Raw genomic sequence first — 22364 nt, forward strand, 5'->3', positions numbered from 1 at the left:
TGTATTTTCAAATCCCATTAAAAATTAATTTTCTCTCTGATTAAAAATAGAAGCACAGGCACAAAATCTATTGTGTTTACTACTGAGTACTCATTTCCTAACAATACCTAAGGTGCAATATAATTACACCACGACAATTTGAAAAAAGAAATTTAAAAATCTGTTACTTTTTTGTGTACTAGTCTGTATTTTTCATCATTGCAGATATATTAATACATACACATTTTCAGAGAACAAAGTTCTGAGGGAAGTTTTACAATATTTCTCCACTTATTTTACTTTTCAAAATAATGATCACTGTCCATAATACATCTTTTCACCCTTCAAAACTTCCCCTTAAGTCTTCCCCCTCTCCACCCCTGCCCCTCCTGCCACTGCTCCCTCCAATATGTCCTGTGTTAGCAATGCAAATTCATCACTTCACTCCTGTAGAAGATTGTCACCTTTCATAAAAAGTCTTGAGTTCTGTAAAAAAAAAGGCTCACATGGGGAAAGAATTATGTAAATGGGCATGATGCTAAAAAACTTTGAAGTATACAGTAGTTAAATATTCACTATAAATAGATAGTAGTGCAGTGGGATCCTGTTACGAGCAGTGAAGCAGAAGTAAGGTCCCACATATGAACAGTTATATTCAAGCTGACATCTGACTTGAGGCCGGCACTGTTTACTGTACCACTTTCCAACAGCTGAACAGGAAATTATTCATAACTGTAGTTTCTTGTACCTTATTTATGGCACACCACAGTTCAACACCCATTAAACACTCTAACATAGTCCAATGTGCACCTCTGTACTGTTTACATTCATGAAGAGCACCAGGCAAGCCACACATACTAGAATACATGGTAGGGGTCTGCATGGAGGTGCATGGCAGAGGGTATGTCCCATTTTACTGGTTATTAGGGTTTCTTACCATTCCATTCACATACAGAGTGCAGAAAGAATAAGTGTCTGAATGCCTGTGTGTGTGTGTGTGTGTGTGTTTTGTATATCAGTGAGTGCAGTAATTATTCTAATCTTATCACCAAAATCGCTATGTGAGCAATACGCAGTATATACCTAGAGTCATAATTTAAAGCCAGTTCTTGAAACTTTGTTAATAGATTTTCTTGGGATATTTTACACCTATCTTCAAGAGTCTTCCAGTTCAGTTTGTTCAGTATCTCTGTGACTCTCTCCCACAAATAAGACAAACCTGTGACCATTGCTGCTGCCCTTCACTGTATACATTTAATATCCCGTTAGTCCTGTTTGGCATGTCTCCCACTCACTTGAGCGATATTCTAGAACTGATTGCACGAGTTATTTATAAGCATCTCCTTTATAGAATGATTGCTTCTTCCCCAGTATTCCACCAACAAAACCCAAGTCTCCCACTTGCTTTACCCACAACTGAGCCTATGTGATTATTCCATTTCATATCCCTGAAAAGTGTTACACCCAGATATTTGTATGAGTTGGCCAATTCCAAAAGTTACTCACTGATATTATAGTTATAGGATACTATGCCTTTTCATTTTGTGAAGTGCACAATTTTACATTTAAAGTAAGTTTCCAATTTTTGCATCACTTTGAAATCTTATCAAGATCTGACTGAATAATTACGAAGCTCCTTTCAGACAGCACTTCATCACAGATAACTGCATCATCTGCAAAAAGACTGAGGTAACTCTTAATATTGTCAGCAAGGTCATTGATATACAACTGGCACCGCCAGGATCCCAACACACTTCCCTGGGGCACAACTGAAGTTACTTCTACTACTGATGATGATTCTCCATCCGAGGTAACATGGTCTGTCCTACCTACCAAAAAGTTCTAAATCCAGTCACGAATTTCATTTGAGACTCTATATGATGATACTTTTGACAATAAGCATAAGTGTGGTACTCAGTCAGATGTTTTTTGGAAATCGAGAAATAATGTATTTACCTGATCCAAAGCTTTCAGTACGTCCTGAGAAAAGTGCGAGTTGGGTTTCACATGATCGATGTTTTCGGAATCTATGCTGATTGGTACTGAGGAGGTCATTCTGTTCAAGACACCTCATTATGTTTGAGCTCAGAATATGTTCTAAGATTCTCCACACTGATGTCAAAGATAATGTATGGTAGTTTTGTGGATCACTTCTAATACCCTTCTTGTAGACAGGTGTGACCTGTGCTTTTTCCAAGAACTGAGCACGGGTTTTTGTTTGAGGGATCTATGATAGAGTATAATTAGATGATGGGGGCTAACACAGCCACATCCTTCACATAGAAGCTGAATTTCTTTTGGTTCTGTGTAACATCATTTGATAGTATTCTGCTAAGGTAGTCACTGAAGGCATCACTTGACAGCTAAACATGTTTCATCCAGCAGCTCTCTACCTATAACCCTACACCTATTACGTAGTAATCTCTGTTTCTCTATAGTGACTGTATACCGAGGGTCCCTCCCCTTACGAACTGTTCTACTGGGTATACATCAATTCAAAGCATGGTCAACTATTCTTTTAAACTTGAGCCAGAGTTCCTCTACATGATTCTGCCCTGTACTGGAAGTTTCACATTCCTCACTGAGGTATAACAACACTCATTTTTTATCTAGTTTACTGAACATCGATATCTTTCTGCTTGTTTTAGTTGTCCTTTGCACTTTGGTAATCATTGTTGCCACAACCACGTACTGTCACTGATACCACTTTCGACGTTGACATCCTCAAAGAGGAAAGGTATATTTATTGCCATTACATCCAATATACTTTCCATCATGAATGGGGCTACAATTTATCTGTTCCAGGTAGTTTTCAGAAAAGGCATTTATATTGCCTTAGGCATTTATATTGCCTTTTCTGTTTTGCAGGATGTCCTATCATGCCCACCACTAACAAAACTGTAATTTTTCCCAATTATTTGTTGGTTGATTAAAGTCTCCATCGATGACTACAGTACGACTGGAGAACTTACATATACATGAACTGATGTTTTCTCTAAAGTTTTCAGGAGATGAGTCTGGTGGGCGATACAAGAATCCAATCATCATTTTATGCCCATCCCTGATACTGAGTCTTGCACAAACAATCTCACATGCAGCTTCAATTTCTATCTCAATGGATATTATGTGAACTTCACAGCATTTCTGGAGTGATTCAAACTCTGGAATTTTGTTGCAAAGGCTTCGGCAGTTAACCAATAGGATTTTAATACTCTCCGCTGGTGAAACGTGGGCAGACTGTGAGCTGTAATGACTGTGAGCTGTAATGTCACTGTGAACACACTCGCCACAACGCACTGCACTGGAGCTTACCGTCATACACATTTCACTAATATGCAGGTATGAATGTAATCAAGATTTTCCGTGTTTTAGTGTATTTAATATTACTATTATTAAAATTTACATCAGTTAAAATACTTTTTCTACGGTTGGTGAAATGCTAGTGTAAAGCCTCCAAAGCATGCCTACCTCTTTCACCATCTTTGAGGACACTGCTTTTTTTCTGGGAGAAGAGACTCTTCACAGGCTTAGACCTCAAACCTGTAGTACTGAGAAACTCCCTACAATATCATTTTAAAGTCATTAAGTGTATTAAGAGGTTTTCATTTTCTATTCCAGAAAGTTAAAGTTACAATTTTTTTTCAGTTTCTGTCTCTGTTCACTCTCAATTCGCTTACTACCTTTGCATTTTTCGCATAGCTGATAGCTTTCATTCTGACGAAAGTGTTTTCCCTTATGAAATGCATTACAGCAAAGTAGTGATGAAAGATAATGTTTTGTAAGATAGGCAATGTAAAGTTGCAGCTTCTGCAATGTCTTCAGATGACCAGTTAGTGCACCGTCATTCCTTAATCACTTGCTGTTGACTTGTACATTTAGAGTTGAAACAGCATCAGTCTTCAACTAGTGTTTCAAATGAATATTCAACAGATCACTTTTCAAATCCCTTTCATAATCTAAATCAGTAAAATGTGTTGATAAAACACGAGCATTTTCAACTAAAAATGAATCTGCATGTTTACAAGCATTTATCCATTTTCTTTTTCCTTCATTGCTTTTATGAAATGTTTGAAACTTAATTCCTAACTTATTTATCTGTGGTTGGTACAACTGGTGAGCATGCAGCAAATAATTTTTTAGTCACAAAGTTCCTCTAAAAATTCCTCAGTGTACTGGTAACTATGGTGTCACACTGTACTCAACCACTAGTTACTAACAAAAATTCACATTGCCGTTTTCACCCGTAAACTTTATGACCACACAATATGTTACGGCAATTGTGAGCTACTGAGCACTGGTTGGGTACACCCTGATGACAGCGGTGCGGTTTGATACTGCACAGGCTACTCGTTATCCCTACCACGTATTCTAGTAGCCGTCAGATAAGCATTTGTTAACAGTTCTGCATATATTTACATTACGTATCTTACTAAAAGAATATAGAATGAAAACCTGATTATTGTAGATGTGGCATAATTTCAAATCTTCAGTGATCTGATTACAGACTTTACTTTCATTCTGAGAGGAAGTCTGATGCTAATGGATTCTCTTGTCAGCAGATCCGTTTGAAGTATCATGAAAGAAGAAGATTATTTTTTTCTTGTGCAGAAAAATATGAAATGCAATGCGGACAGGGTCTTTCTAAATGCTCCCATAGCACTGATTAAGATCTTTCACTGCTGAGTGGTGCTGATGGTGGTCCCATACACAGTCACAAATCAGCAGATTCTCAACAAAAACCCTCATAACGCATTTACAGCATATGAATTTTTTCCCACTGTTTCAACCTAAATGTGTTCCAGTTCATCTACTATTCTGTGCCTATTTTGTCAGACAACCAGTTTAATTCTGAAAATTTTTCAGAATTTGTAGTGTTTGATGGGCAAACCACTCACTTTCATAACTGCAGTTTTCATGTTGCATGTGAGTTATTTTGTAAAATTGTTCCTGAAAGTGGGTATACGACATTTTTGGTTCAATTTTGCACTTAATAGTATTTGCATTTCTGCATTTTAAATTCTTTCCTGTCATAAAACCTCATGCACTACTATTTTATTAATGGCAGCCATCTGCATAATTTTGGCTGCTCCTCTACCATACACAAACGCCACACTCTCATATGTTCTGTAGTTAGCACAGAATCCCAGCATAAAAACAAACACACACACACACACACACACACACACACACACACACACACCACCTCCACCAGTTAGCACAGAATCCCAGCATAAAAACAAACACACACACACACACACACACACACACACACACACCACCTCCACCACACACCAACAGATTTTGATTCAGAACTTATTTGTAAATCATTTTCAAGTATCTGTACTGCTACATCACAATGTAATTTCACAGATGAAGTTTATGTGATAAACAACTTTTAAAACTAAGTATGTCACTATTAACTAAGCATGTACTACTAAGGGAACAGGAGACTGAAAAGTAGATGCTCACAGCTCTATTTCCTGCTTATTGCAGGAAACTGATGTAATAATGATAAACAGCATCAGAATGTGACTCACCTGGAACTAATACAATGACATGCTCAAAATGTATGAGTAGTAAATGTTGTCTTTAATTCATAATAGGTTACTATTTGGAAGCTATCTAAAGATTACTGTGCAAGCAAATGTTTGTGAACAATAAGAACTGTAGCAATTCTGTGATCCTGCAAAATATATAGAGGGAAACATTCCACGTGGGAAAAATATATCTAAAAACAAGGATGATGTAACTTACCAAACGAAAGTGTTGGTATGCTGATAGACACACAAACAAACACAAATACAAACACACACACACACAAAATTCGAGCTTTCGCAACCTAAGGTTGCTTCATCAGGAAAGAGGGAAGGAGAGGGAAAGAAGATAGGATGTGGGTTTTGCTGTCTGCTGATGATGTTTCTTGTGTCTGAGTGGTTGGCATAGGTTTCAGAGAGATATACCAAGCAATCTGTCAGTAATCTGCTAAGAGGCCATCAACAGAAAGATGTATTCTTGTCATAGCAACATCTCATCCTTTCCCACTAACTGCTGTTGTGGGCTGAATCGCACACAGTTCTTATACACCAATATCTGGAATCATGTCGCATGCAATTACACTCTACCACACATCAGATCAGATCACTTCACTTTTATCTTCACATAAAACGCCTTCGCTGTTAACCAAGAAAACAGAAGACCTGGAGATCCCCTATAAGCCAATTGGGAGAATTTCAAATTGACCATGTGGCCATCTCATATAACTTCCAAAAAGAGATCAGAGATATCCAGGTTAGGAGAGGTGCAAATATTGACTCAGATCATTATCTCACAAGAGTTCAGGTCCAATTCACCCCAAGAAGGAAAACACCAAGAATTCCACCAGCAATCCCAAAATTTGACCTACAAAAACTAACAGAATCAGAAACAATTAAAAAATGGGAAAATTCTCCCGCAAACAACTGGGAAACATTCAAGGAAAAAATCACAAAAATAGCGAAGGAGCAAATACCACTGAAGAAGAAGCACAAACATCCATGGTGGAATATGGAATGCGAAAAGGCAATTCAAGTTCGTACAGAAGCCTTTGCGAAGTACAGTTCAAATAAAAATGAGAAAACTCTTCAAAACTTTTTACAAAACACGGAAACTTTCAAATAAACTTATTAGACAAGAGAAGAGAAAGTATGTAACTCAGCAACTGGAATCAATAGAAGCAGATTTTAAAAATTATAATACGCATGGATTCTACAAAACTTTTGCAAACCAAATTAAAGGGTATATCCCTCAAAATGTCTGTTTTCGGAAATCATATGGGAATCTGGCACTAAGCGACGAAGAAAACTGTGAAGAATTAGCCAAATATTTTGAAACGCTACTAAACTGTCCAGAACCAACAGAAGCTCTTCCAATATCCAGCACTAAAGCCCCGCAACAGCAAGACTCTGTACCGCCAACTGAAGAAGAAATTATCAAACACATAAACAAACTCAAAAATAACAAAGCATCAGGAGAAGATGGAATTGTAGCTGAATTTCTCAAAAGTCTAGGGTCTAACTCAAGAAATGAGCTAGTTAAAATTATTCAAAACATATGGGTTACTGAAGAAATACCAGAAGATTGGAAATGTGCCCTAATACATCCATTACATAAAAAAGGGGATAAATCGGATGTGAACAACTATAGAGGAATCTCCTTACTTGCCGTCACATACAAGATATTATCAGCTTGTCTTCTTGAAAGAACACAAAAACTGCTAGAACCCAAAATCTCAGATTTCCAAGCTGGTTTCAGACCAAACAGATCATGTCCAGAACAAATTTTAAACTTGAAATTGATTACAAGGATGAGACAAATGCGAAGGAAGCCTACAGTATATGTCTTTGTCGACTTTAAAAAGGCATATGATTCAATTCACAGACCCACACTATTTAAAATTCTTGAAGAACAAGGACTGGATAAGAGGACACGGAACGTCATAGAGCAGACATTAACAAATACAAAATGCAAAGTGAAATTCATGGGAAAACTTTCAAAATCATTTGAGATAAAAACTGGGGTTAGACAAGGTGATGGATTATCACCTCTGTTATTTAACTTAGTTCTGGATAGAGTCATGGCAGAATGGGAAAAAGAACTCAAAAAAGAAAAGTACTGGAAACCAATATCACTGGGAACCAAAAAAGATGACCTACAAATCCCCTACTTAGCCTACGCAGACGATCTTGCAATAATGGCAGATTCTAGTGAAATGGCAGTCAAACAGATAGAAACCTTAAAAGAGTGTGCAGGAAAAGTTGGCCTACAAATATCTTTTGAGAAAACGGTGTTTACAACAACAAATCTAGAAATTTGTAAGTTACAAACCAAATATGGAGAAATTAAGAGGGTACCATACTTTAAATATTTAGGAGAGATAATTTCTGAAAAATACTCACAACAAGAAAGAATATTAAAAGCTCGTAGGGGTCTAGGGCTGGTCCAAAACATTTACAATAAAAAATGTCTATCTATAAATACAAAAATTAAACATTATAAGTCGGTAATTAAACCAATAATGCTATATGCCAGCGAAACCTTGACACTTAAAAGGAAAACAGATATGGAAAACCTGAAGAAAGAGGAAAGGAAAATCATTAGGAAAATTCTGGGACCAAGATGGACCAAAGAGGGGTATAGATTACAGAAAAATTCTAAAATTGAAGAATATTCTAACATAGAGATAGACATGAGGAAGAGGCGTCTAAAATTCTATGGCCACATAATGAGACTTCCCGATCACAAAAAAAATAGTAAGATACGTAGCATCCCTTGTTAATGGAGGAGAATGGATCAAAAATGTAAAGAAAGATCTGGAATTAGCCAACATTACTACTGAAGACATGAACAAAAGAAACAATTTCAAACTTAAAGTTGACAAATGGGAGGTCAAACCAGAGACAAAAGTGCCGAGAACTGGAACAAAATGGAGCGAAGAAAGAAAAGCTGAATTCTCGCAAAGAATGAAGACCTGGTGGGCAAACAAGAAGAATAAGAAGCCCCAGAAGTGAACCATCTTTACTTAGCGTCTTCCATGTTGGGAGCTTTACGACTAATAATATATATATATATATATATATATATATATATATATATATATATATATATATATATATATAACAGAGGGAAACATTCCACGTGGAAAATATATATATATATATATATATATATATATATATATATATATATATATATATATATATATATATATATATATATAAAATAGAGGGAAACATTCCACGTAGGAAAAATATATCTAAAAACAAAGATGATGTGACCTACCAAATGAAAGTGCTGGCAGGTCGACAGACACTTTCATTTGGTAAGTCACATCATCTTTGTTTTTAGATATATTTTTCCTACGTGGAATGTTTCCCTCTATTATATATATATATATATATATATATATATATATATATATATATATATATGTGTGTGTGTTGTGGTAAAGATAACAGCGAAGGCGTTTTATGTGAAGATAAAAGTGAAGTGATCTGATCTGATGTGTGGTAGAGTGTAATTGCATGCGACATGATTCCAGATATTAGTGTATAAGAACTGTGTGCGATTCAGCCCACAACAGCAGTTAGTGGGAAAGGATGAGATATTGCTATGACAAGAATACATCTTTCTGTTGATGGCCTCTTAGCAGATTATTGACAGATGGCTTGGTATATCTCTCTGAAACCTATGCCCACCACTCAGACACAAGAAACATCATCAGCAGACAGCAACTATTGCAGGGCAACAGAAATATACTTAATATGCCATTAGAAAATAGCAACTTAAAGAACCTGACTATCCTAGAAAGAACTTTAGCATGGCCAGAAGCATGTGGTAGCCCAATGTCGAAATTCCATTCTTTATTTTTATTTTTACGGACGAATACAATGGCACCAAATATACCAAGGGCCAGTCATGAGTTTGTAAAGCTAATCCCACTGGGCCACTGACTGGTGAAAATATAAGGGATAGTCAAATGAAAACGAGACAGATGGAAAAAAAAATGTTTATTATTTTGAACATAATCACTACAGATTTTGTATTATGTTCCATTGTAAGACAAGATAGTCAGTCCCTTCAATGAAAAATGTTTGCAGTTGCCTGCAGAACCAGATTGTACCCAGGCATTCACCACTTCAAAGCAAATCGATGGCCCCAAATGTCTTTTTTCAGTGCTCCAAAAATATGGAAATCGCATAGGGGGCATCGTGGGACTGTACTGAGGGTGTGTAAGGGCTTAGCAGCAAAACTTCTGCAGCATAGTCTAAACAACCTTCGCAACATGTGACCACGCATTATTATGCAACAGAATGACACTGTGTCAACATTCATGGGCTTTTGGATTTGAGGATGCACACCAATTTTTGCAAGGTGTCCACATGCCACTGGGAGAAAAACTGCGGTGCTCTCTTCCAGAAAGTCAATGTGCAGTAGGCCCTTGCAGTCAAAGAGAAAGGTGCTGTGCAAGGCTTTGGATTTTTTTGGCGGGGGGCGGGGGGGGGGGGGGGGGGGCGAGGCCACTTGCCTCCACTGTTGGCTCTGACACTTGCTCTCTGGCTTAAAATGATGATATCATGTTTCATCTCCTGTGACAAAGCACAGGAAACTATATTCTGCATCATGATAACATTCCAGTTGCTGCAGTGATGTTCACATTCTCCTCAGCTTCTGCTCCTCTGCCAGCCTTTGAGGAATCCACTGTGTCCGTATTTTAAGGAACTTCAGACGCTCTGTTATTATGGCATGAACAGTATCACAGCTGATGCCCAACATGAGTTGAATGTCTTCCACTGTCTGCCTCCAGTCATTTCTCATGACAGCATCCATTACAGAAACGGTAATGACACTATGAGCATGACCTGGCCCACAGCTGTCTTTCAATGTCAAACAATCTTCTCAAAATTGTTTATCCCACACAAACTCAACAATTTCATTTCCTGAAACTCCTTCCACAATCTAAAATCGCACTACACCGTGCTGTTCCTTTTTCCCAGCCTCCATAGTGAAGTCAGATGCGCACACGACTCCCTGACCTCATGTCCAGCATGTCTAACTGACGAAAGGCACAGCGTTGAATTTTCATGCTGTTCCTTTCAGATTTCCGATAGAGGACATTTCTATACACACCTATCTGTGTTACTTCCATCCACCCCAAGCTCATTATACAGTATCTCGTTTTCATTTGACTGTCCCTTATACAATGGACCAACATATGAGTAAACACTCGATGAGAGAGTACTGTTCAGACAGAGCCCTGGAGAAGCATTTGGCGACAGGTCTGTTCTTCAGAAAAAACATCACTGTCATGGAGGTTACGTACTGATTATCCTACTTTATTTTTATACACAATCACAAAAGCATTTCACAATGCAGTAACTGGTTTCCATCAGCCACTGATAATCACCATACTAAATGCACATGCTGAAAGTGGTGATTTAACATTTCCGTTGCATTGACAATCCACTCTGATCATACTAGGTAATATGTTGCCACAAACTACGTCCTATTTGTTGTATAGTGTCACAAATGTCTGCTGTGTGACATGAATCTGTGCTACAACACTGCTGCTGCGGAAAAACATGCTGCTTGAGGTCACATGTTACAAGTTGCCTATGTTTGTACCGTGCATCTCAGTCAATTCCATTGAATCAAAATCAGAACAGTACATCATGTCTTTGCAAAGAGTTGCAGCAGCTGCTACATTCTTGGTCATAATAAAAGGAAAATTAATAGAAGAAAACCATGATTGTGTAGAGCAGAATTATTTGTCAGGTCAAGACATTGTTGAGTGACAAAAGCTACGGCAAAAAAATTACACAAACGGGTTTAGAAGATTTTAGATACTTGCTGGTTATACACAGCCTATGAGAGCATGGAGCCCTGGAAATATGTTTGGAAGCAGAAGACGTTTTAACATTCTCACTTGAGAATAGATGCGAAATCCGATATGTATTTGGGGGGGTGGGGGGGAACAGCTGTGTTTCCAAGTCCCACCGTAAAAACCACCACAGAAATAGCAATGTATGTAGAAGAAACAGCCAAATATTTGTAACAATGAAGATATAAATTTAACAGCTGTGTATTAGGAAGATGATGATTAAAAATACTGCAGACTATAGGCTTAATGAACAAAAGAAGTAGGAAAGAAAATGGTCCAAAAATTAATGTAAACCATTTATTTTTGTTTAGTTTATTTCTCCTATAGTCCAATCCACCAATGATGGCAGTTTGCGCAGTTCGAGGCAAGGACAGGGACGGCATTGTTACCATTCCAAGCACGAGTCGTGGTACTCGCACACATGAGCTTTGTGACTGATAGAAGCATGTATCCCACAAATTATGTCTCTTGCTTGCTTGTGCAGGATTTGTCACTTACCACCACCATCAGCCATGACAACTGGCACAAATGGAATAAAAATTCACTAAATAACTTGCTAATGATCGCATATAATGCTTGCATTGCATATAACATTCACAGCAGAGTGCTCAGAACACTGATGAACACTCACTGGCTGCTGGAGAATGTGTGATGCACGTGCAGAGAGCAAGCTTATACTCTGCTGCCTTCATTTGTGACTTTAACTACGGTAATATCAAAATGTAGACACTCAATAAATGGCATAAGTTTAGAATAGGTATATTGTTGCCTCTTTGGTAGACACTTTATGTCAATAAAACAGTTTGCAATTCTGATTAGCCAAAACACATTAAAAATAAATTTTCCTTATTTATTTTTTTTTTTTAAATAAGAAAAGAAGGGGGGTCTTGTTATACTCGGGTAAATATGGTATGTGTTTCTCCCCAAGATTTTGTACAGAAAATTAGGAAAATAGTGGCGTTAGAAACTGTAGCATACACAGAACAGATCTTATACAATTTTCCTCCTTTCTTATGCAATGTACCACTTCTTTGACTTCTGAAGGTTTTTAAGTTTACAATGAAATTCTGTCTGCAGATTCTTGATTTTCTTTTTCATTTCAAAAAAACTACAACCACATTTCTTGGCAAGATGCCCCGGCTTGTGCTTCTTAACCTATTACACTTGTAGTCACTGCTCTCTAGTCCCAAGATTCATGTGAATATGATACTACCCAACAAATTAAGTCATTATGTCAATTGCACACTCCACATCCCACAGGATAGGCTCCACTGATCCACTGCCTGATGGAAAGCTGGCACAAGTTGCAATGAGCTGTTTCTTGTTACCAGGTGGCACCTATGGCTGGAAATAATTTCCAATGTTTGGCTCACTATATAGAGTAATATGCATCAAGTTGATTTGGGTCACCCTCGTCGAGTTACTCCACGATGAACGCAGTATAGCCACATACCACATGTTGCCAAGATGCTGCCTCTACGGAATTGTGACTTTATACTGACAATGCAATGGGAACATTATGTCACTGTTTGCAGCTAGTGCTTTCAGTCTCTGGCTGGTTGAAATTTCTTACTTCATTGAGAAATGCTTTTGTGACCGTGTTGTTCAAAAATAAGGGAATCCCTGTTCTGTTCTGTTGGAGCCTTTGAGGAGCCAAGGTGCTTGAGTAGCTGCTACTATTCTGTGATGTCTGCCACTACCACCCTGTCCATACCATTCTTATGGTCTAAGACTGCCTGCACCCAGCTGAGGTTGTGACATACATGGTCTGCTGTGGCTGATTCAATCACCAGAGACCTTCATGCTTGCTGCCATTGCCAGCATGCAGTCAACTGCTTCTGGAGGTGGTAGTCTTTGATATTTTTATCAAGCTTTACCTTGCTGAAAATCAGAACTTGTCATCCTGCATAATGTATTTCTCTAGCATTACCTGGGCAAAACAACCTACGTGAATTTTGCTCTCTGATGCAGCAGATTAAATTTTTTTTTCCTACTCAGTCATTCACGGTATAGAATTTGTCACATTCACAATTACCATCAGTGAATCAATACACGGACTTGCCAATGTTATTGTTTATAGTCAGAAAACCCACATTTCCATATTGAATTCCTATCATCCCTCTTTGAAAATTGTATGAACTTGCAGCACATTACGATTAGCTTGAAGTAAGCAGCCTGGTGTTCCATTTCAATGAATTTACGATAACTTGAAAATTAATTATCTTACAAAAACAAGATTTGATGCACATTTGTTTAAAGCAGAATACATTTATCTGTATGGAAGACACATCAACAGGTGCATAATTATAGTATAAGAGCTAATCTTTAACAGAATGTACTGCAATAATGTTCTGCAGCCTTCACATGTTGGAAACAATATGATTTTTTTTGGAACTGTCCTTCAAAGCTGCGAATTATGAACTTCATTCACACACTGTATTCCATTAATCCCATTAGGATGGATAGCCTAACGTAACAACAAATTATAACTAATGCTAACATACTCACAATGATAATCACGAGACTGACTTTGTGTGTGTGTGTGTGTGTGTGTGTGTGTGTGTGTGTGTGTATTGGTGTATTTAAAATGAAAAACGGTACAGATCTCACCAAATGAGAAAACAGCATAACAGATATCAATAATTTACATGTCTGACACATGTCAGATTCCCAACACGGAATATTCCCTCCTCGGGCACTAATGCACATCTTGCACCTGTTATTCATGCTGGCTACCATACTGTTGAGGAGCCCTTGGGGGATATTTTCTCACTCCTCTCTCAAGGCTGCTTTCAGTTCTTGCACAGTCAGGGGAGGGGTGTTCAATGAGAAACATGTTTGCCAAGAGCATCCCACCACGATCTATAGGGTTCAGATACGGGGCATACACAGGCCATTCCATAGGGTCAATATCTTCACTTTCCAGTATGTCCGACACATCAGCAGTTGTGTCTGGGCAGGCATTGTCATCCATAAACAGAAAGTCAGGATGTACAACAACCGTAAACAGATGCACATGATTCAAAATAATCTCCCAGCAATAATGCTGCGCTGTAATAGTACCTCACAAAAAGATACGCAGCAGTGTTCAGCCATTGTGCATAATGCCTTCCCACAATGTAACATCTAGGCCATACTGACAACGTTCATGAATATTCTGTGGTGCGTTTTGATGACCAAACCAACATGCTTCCTACATCAACAAACTCTTTCTCAACAATGGCGTGGTTAAAGTGGGATGCATTTAACTGATTTCTGAGCACATAAACCAACCTAATTTAATCGCCACAAAATGGCTCTCGCAGAGAAATTTGTACCAGTGGCAGTTTCAAGGCCTGCAGTGAACTGCCTAGAGATCTGTTCCTTTTTAACACTAGGGCAACATATCAATATGATGTGGCTTGGTGGCCTGTCTGTGAAAACTGGCATGATTTTGCATAGCATTTCCATCTTCAGCATTGTTTTTTAACCATGATATGACACATTTGGACACACCCATTACTATGGCTACAGTAGCGACACTTTGACCAGCTTTGAGCCATCCACAACTGCTTGTCTATGATGTCCACAAATGCTTGTCTATGATGCTAATCACTCAAGTGATGTCTTGCAGACATTTTGCCATACCACACGGAATGTCACACCAATTGGTTTCACAACAAACTTCGCCAGACACCATTTTGCATGAACAGTTGAATGCATATGTGAGGGGGGACCCAAAAGTAACTGGATTCGTGATGCTGCACATCATGTACTTGTAGTCGCAGGTTGTGCCGTCAGAGGGTTGTAGTAGGAGCTCTGCCGAGTCATTCTGCCACGTGGTGTCACCCAACAGTGAGAAGTGTGTTTTCTTTGGCAGTTCTTTGAGTGTGCGTACAGTGCAGACGTAACACCAGGAAATGGCTAGTTCTTACGAACAACATGCAGCAGTGAAGTTTTGTTTCTTGCTCAGCAAGAATGCAGCAGAAAATGTTGTGATAATTCAGACAGCCTACAAAGACCATGATCTAAGTAAAACGCAAGTGTACAAATGGTTTTCTCGGTTTAAAAAGGGAGAAATGGTGGTTGAAGATCAGTCCCATTCCGGTCGACCTTCAACTGCTCGAAGTGAAGACAACATCGACAAAATCCGTGATCTCAACGGTGAAGATCGATGCAGGACAATCAACCAACTCGAGAACTTGTTCGGGTTATCCTGGAGCTCAATTCAGCGCATCTTGACCATCGATTTGGGGATGCAAAGAGTGGCAGCAAAATTCGTGCCGAAGTTTCTTACCGGAGATCAAAAGGATCATCGCGTTCAAGCCTCGAAATGAAGGACGAACGTTTAGACAAGTGTATTAATGCTAATGGAGAGTACTTCGAAGGAGATTAAGATTGTATTTGAAAACAATAAAGTATACGCTTCTCTAGAAAGAAATTCCGGTTATTTTTGGGTCCCCCCTTGTAGTGTTCATGCACAGACTTCATTGCAGTTAACATGTCCCATTCCCAATATTTCCTTTTACTATCATTGAGTGGGGGTTCTGTGGCAATGATCAACTGTTCTGTAGCAATTGGCAATTGCTCCTTAGCGAATTTCAGAAGTTCCTTTGCAATTGTCACAGCAGTGCATTTTATGTAAAAATGCTAATTAACAATGACATCTGGTTTATATTATCAGATCATCCTTCATGAATTCTTCCACCAAGTAGCAACACTTCCTTAACAGATTATCAAGTACCTTCTTTTTCAATGGACCCAGCTTCATATTCAGAATGTCTTTCTTTTTTAGCCTGTTGAAAATTTTCATTCCCATATATTCAAAAATATGAATTATTAGTTGAAGAACAGGAAGCATAAAACTATCTTTATTCATTGTGTTTTACAAACAATCAAAATGATTTTCTTTGAATAACTCTGGTTCACGTACACAAATATTGTTACCTCGTAGATGTATAAGTAGAGGATGGTTAAAAGTGCCACAGTTTTAGATACTGGATGACACAATTCACTCTGATGTGCAGTACACATATTTCTGATGACCTGTTTTTGAAGCTTCAATAAAAAGCGCCTAATCTGGAAAAGTAACTCCTCTTCATCTTACATAACTGCTGTATTTATCTAAATATTGAAACTACGCACATGCATATCTTTATACTTTTGCTTAGTTTCCAGAACACACATCATCAGCAGCTGCTTACATAATGGGAAAGTTAAAGTCTCTTTAATGTTTATATTCAGAGTTGCCACACATTTCCCCATCCCTGATTTCCATAAAAGTTTTAGAATTTTTCCCTGACAAATTTTGAGATCTCAAGGGTAAGTAAAGACATAAGTTGACAAAATATGTAAGAACTTTTATATTTCTCCCCCGTGTGAGCAAAAATCTTAAGTACTAACATCAAGATCTGTAATGAAGTGTTTGTAGATGGAGAAAGCAAACCTAGTGGTATGTGTGTTTCATTAAGACCACTGTTGTTATTTTATTTAAATAAAATGAAGGACATTTGGTGACAAAAACACACATTTCCTTGGAGTCACAAGATAGATTTAAAATACCTTTACTGATTTCAGAAATAACCTCAGAAAAATGTAGGCCTACTGAAAGAAGTGTATAATGCAGGGAAGAGTTATGTAAACCAACACTATAGGTGACCACCAATAAAATGTTGGTTCTACTATGTTCGTTACTGTCTGTTATTACCCACTGTGTTATATCTATTATTTTACAGCTGTTCTGCGATTTTTTTGAGAAATATATGAGTACACAGTGTACAAACTGACAGTGACTGCCACAATTTTCTTCTTCTTACAATCTGTGCTTTATAATATATAAATTACTTTTGAAGTGCCAAAATATACTGGAATAAATAAAATATCTATAAAACAACCCACTGTACAATGTACTTGTGGAGAGAGTCCCAATTCCTTAATCCCATCGTCCGTGGCCTCTGGCCTGCCGAGGAGCATGGCAGTCCTGGGTCCTTGGATAAACCATGAAAATCCATCACATTATGTCACACACACACACACACACACACACACACACACACACACACACACAAGCCTGTAGGCAGATCAGTGAGACTATATCCACTGGGCAGGGCCTGCACATTATTGGGAAATGATGGGCTTCAAATCGGCAAGCCTGATCAATTAGAAATACCCGCAGAAATGGCCTGTGGTTTTGGCCCACTTGTGTGGCCATCTATTCATGTATCACAGACACCATGTTGATAAACTGAGACCACAGTGATCAATGTATGCAACAAATATCTTGCACAAATACTCTGAGAATCAATACTAACGAGGATAGGTAGCAATTCACCGTAAAGATGATCACTGAGCTGCAGACAGGCACGTAGAAAAGACAATCATACTCTCACAACTAAATTTTTGGCCGTGGCCTTTGTGAGAAAATGAGAGCACACACACATTCACACAATCACTAAGACACATCTCATGCACACATCACTGCCATCTCTGGCCTCTGCATCAACAATCTCTGATAATCAGATGCAAACAAACCACTCCTCACACCTCCCTACCTCGCGTCAGTGGCTGCTAGACTAGCAGCAAGAAGTGGTGGCAGCACTGACTGCAAGCTGAGGGGAGTAGTAGGAAGGGGTGAAGCATAAGAATGAAGGAGTAGGGAAGCAGCGCACGTACTCTGCTGTGGCCAGCCAGTGACAATGCATAACATCTCAGCAAACAAACCATTTCATCTACAAAAACAAGATTTTTAGAGCTTTTGTTTCTTTTTTTTATTTCCCCAATTTCCTTGACAAGTTCGAAATCCCCTAATTTCTCCAATACCCGGAACTTGTAGCAACTCTGTTATAAGTGTTAAAAGGAATTATTATCATATAGATCAATTTTTGTCAAAAATTGTATAGTGGCATCTAATAAGGTACTCCTTTAATTTCATTTTGACCATTTTAAGATTTCTTTGTGCCTGTGTCATGTTTGCCAAAAACATGAAGCCATGAAGTCTTTTGCACCAGAATATTAAACTCCTTTATGAACAACAGACAGGGATACACAGTTCACATAGAAATTACGTTTTACTTCTAGTACTGCGGTTGAAAATTTCACAATTAATTCTAAATTTACTCTCGTTATTAACCATAAACACCATTACAAAGTAAATATATTAGCATGTGAGTATAAGAATCTCAGAGTGCTTGAAGAAGCTTCCTAGAAAATTGAGAGAACACAGGAAGGAGGGAGATGTCTCCATAATTAGAGGACACTTGCTGTTCTTCACTTTTATAACTATGTGTTATTACAGCAAATTTTTGTCTTCAGGAGGAACTCCTTGCCTCACTGACTGATGGTGAAGGTAACTCAATGTGGTGTGATCGAGTCGGCGCAAGATTTCAATAACTTCGTTGGAACCCCATCACAGCTAGAAAAATTACTGTTTTCCATGATAATATGATTTTTGTGATCTAACTAACAACTGATTTGAGGAAATTGATGTCTGCTGTAGGAGTAGGCAAGGGATGTCTAAAACGTAATGGATCTGATTTTGATTTGTGTGTTTTTTTTCCCCTCTCCTTGTGTCTTCAGCTACTGTTAAGAAAATTTCACTGAATTTAATAACAAATGATTTGAATTTAACATTATCTGTCACACTACTATTGTCATCTGGGAAGTGAACACCACTTGCCTTGAGACTTTATTCATTTCATGCCTAATAAAACATCAAATTGTCTATGCTTTGTGCTTCGAATTTTTATTTTTTTTTTCTAGGGGATGGCTTTCACTTTTTTGGCAGTACAATGAAGAAGTTTACAGTATTGTTTTTAAGATATCTTCAAGTTTTGACTGGAGCTAGTCCTCTGACTCAGCAGACATTTGCTCTCAGATGGTAGCCACACTTCCTCTCAGGTTCCACTGTTTTTGGAAAGAATTATATTTATAGCCTACTATGTGATATTGGTAAACTACTTCTCACTGTTCATCCAGCAAGTTCTCTCTGAATACACTGGCCAAGCATTTATGACTCAACGAAACTGCTTCTTCCCACCTCAGTAAAACCTTATTGACGGTGGGGGTTTATAACTGCCCCTTAGTGATTACAATCATACACACCTCTATTATGGGGTCCAATTCTATTTCAAAAAAGACATTTTCAAATAAATTATGAATTGCTGTTGCACTACATCTGTTCAGTCATGTCAGGAATGCTTCTATGGGGAACAAACCAAAACTGTGCATCAGTAGCTCTAGGTGCACTCAATTAGTACTATCTTTGGTGGAATCAATATAAAAATCATCACATTATGACTTTCCAGTTGTTTATTAGTTCTCTTTTTAACTGCCCAATGAAATCTAAAATGTTTCTTGTTGCAGACCTGCAAATTGGTAGAACTGGTTTTTTGTTTCTTTCCAAGTCTGTTAATGAAGCACAAGATTTGATCAGTGCAATACTCATTTTTGGTCTGTGGGCTGGAACTTTATTCCACTTTTGTGTATATAACCAGTACCATTTCCTCAACTTGTCCTGAATTTCTTGGGTTATCTGTACATTTTTGTCCACAGCCTACTGCCCAATTTGGCAGTCATTTACCCTATTGTCAATATTACTGCTGCCATGTGCAGCTCTCAATTATTCTAATTCCATCTGTGCCACTGCCAGAACATCTTTGAAGTTTAGGAACAACTGCTGCTTCTTGATAGTAATGGAGCAACAAGTACAACTACTGCTGTTCCAATGGCCAACCACATCTCATCCCAAACATGTCGATTCACAGAATTCTACGTGTAAAAAGTGATGGCTACCTTCACACAGTCAACTATTTCTTCTCACTACTCTGTTGTGATGATTTTCATTTTTGTCCACTTTGACAATACTTGTTGACCTCATCCATATTATTTAATGTTAGCTATTCAATGACAAATTATGATTCCATGATTTTTTTGTTTTATTTAATTAAAATAGCTAGGTTATACACTTGTTTTACAACAGAAACACAGCTATATAATTTATGAACATTACTTAATCAAATAAATATTATATTACTAAATAGTTTCAATAGTAAATGTTTCCCACTCATGGTTTATCTCTGACTACAGCAGAGACAGATTTGTATAAGTTGTGTCCACGACAAGTGTCCAGAAGTAGTGCTACATGACATCCATATGTACGGACAGAGAAATAAGGATTACACATAAAACAACATAATTTGAAAAACACAGGAGGTATGAAATACTGCGGAAAGGTAGAAAACTTTCAAGAAGAGAAGGGGTTTGATGTCCAATCTACTTAAAGGCACAAGGTAATAAGCACTGCCAGGGGAAAAAAGAACATTGAGAAATTTTTATCAAGGGAAAGAAAGATTTAACTAGACTCACTGCTATAGGAATGCAGACAAGAATGCATGCAGACATGAAAAAGATTGGTGCTGATGATCTATGAAAACTAGATATTATCCTCTGGGTGAATGCTTCTCCAGTATAAAGTATGTGACATACTGGAACACAGAGAGAGAAAGCACAACAGAACAATAAAATAAAACAGTGCCTGTCACAGAATACACAGATATCCACCAAAATATTGATAAATAAAAAAGCAGTAATATGTCATGCAAATAGGATAAAGTACAAAAGGAGAGAGAAAATCTCAGTTGCTATTTATGATGAAGTATGGGCATCATGTAGCAAATAGTAAACCTTTATGACTTTGTTTAAATCAAACATACTCACTTGTCTTTAGCCTTATATAGACTATTCTTTTGTATATAGTCTATTACTGAATCTGGGATGAGATACTTCACAGTCTCTGAACGGCGTAAAGCACGACGAATTTTTGTAGAACTGATTTCATTAGCAATCCATTCAGTGACAATAACAATATTATTCTGTAAATAAAATACATAAATACAAATTTATATAATGATTTCTTTTGTGATGCAATGAAGGATAGACATGATTAAACAGCCATGATGAGTTCTCATTATTTGACTGTATATGATCATTAAGTTGTTTCTGCATCTCTGTCAAAACAGCCGATTAAATAACCTGAATGCAAATGTGTGTGTAAATGAGTCAGCAAAGACCTTTCCCCAATTTGAAAATTACATTGATTGGACCCACACTAATTCAAACCAGAGAATCACAGATAAAAAGCTTATAAATTTGTACATAATGCTCAAGGAACACCACTTATTGTATACCAAACCTGATGTTAAAAACAGTCTATTTCAACATTTATTTAATACATATACATACATATTCTGCAAACGACTATGAACTGTGTGGCACATGATACTTAGCAGACTGACTGCACTTTGCCAGTATCCTAGCAATGAACTGGAGTGAGCCACCTGCCTTATCTATGAGTGATCATTTAATTTCATATCCCTACAAATTGTTGCACCCAGGTATTTGTACGAGTTGTGAATCATTGATATTAGAGATACTTCATGAAGGGCATAATTTTACATTTCTGTACATTTAAAGTGAATTTAAAATCTTTGCAATGCTATGGAATCTTTTTGAAATCTGACTGAATATTTCTGCAGATTTTTTAAAACTGTACTTCATTAGAGATAACTGCACCATCTGCAAAAATTCTGGGGTTACTATTAATATTGTCTGCAAGGTCATTAACATACAACACAAATAAGGATACTGATACACTTCCCTGGGGTACACCTGAAATTACTTCTACTTTTGCTGATGACTCTCCCTCCAAGATAACAAGCTGCATCCAGCCTACCATGAAATCATCAGTTCAGTGACAAATTCTGTTTGATACCCCACATAATCATACTTTTGTTAATAAATGTTAGTATGGTACAGAGTCAAATGCTTTTCAGAAGCCAAGAAATTTTGCTTCTACCCGATTTCCTCGATCCATGGCTTTTACAATGTTATGTGAGAAAGGTGCGAGGTTTTTATGGTGATTGTATACTGCAGAGGGTCCTCCTTAACATGAAGTGTTCCACTGGAATATATCTATCACATGCATGAGCAATTA

At 37.6% G+C, this 22364-nt stretch overlaps 1 protein-coding gene across 2 annotated transcripts in view; it reads right to left on the reverse strand.

Moving 5' to 3' along the window:
* The window catches only part of LOC126253032 (nicotinamide/nicotinic acid mononucleotide adenylyltransferase 1), a 126506-nt gene that overhangs the window by 56172 nt on the left and 47970 nt on the right, over positions 1–22364 (reverse strand). For both annotated transcript variants that reach the window (XM_049954100.1, XM_049954101.1), the window contains exon 5: positions 21089–21243. In XM_049954100.1, the coding sequence (XP_049810057.1) occupies positions 21089–21243 (155 nt within the window). The remainder of the gene's footprint in view (positions 1–21088; positions 21244–22364) is intronic.

The sequence above is a fragment of the Schistocerca nitens genome, chromosome 4, assembly GCF_023898315.1.
Source record: "Schistocerca nitens isolate TAMUIC-IGC-003100 chromosome 4, iqSchNite1.1, whole genome shotgun sequence".
Taxonomy (NCBI): Eukaryota; Metazoa; Arthropoda; class Insecta; order Orthoptera; family Acrididae; genus Schistocerca; species Schistocerca nitens.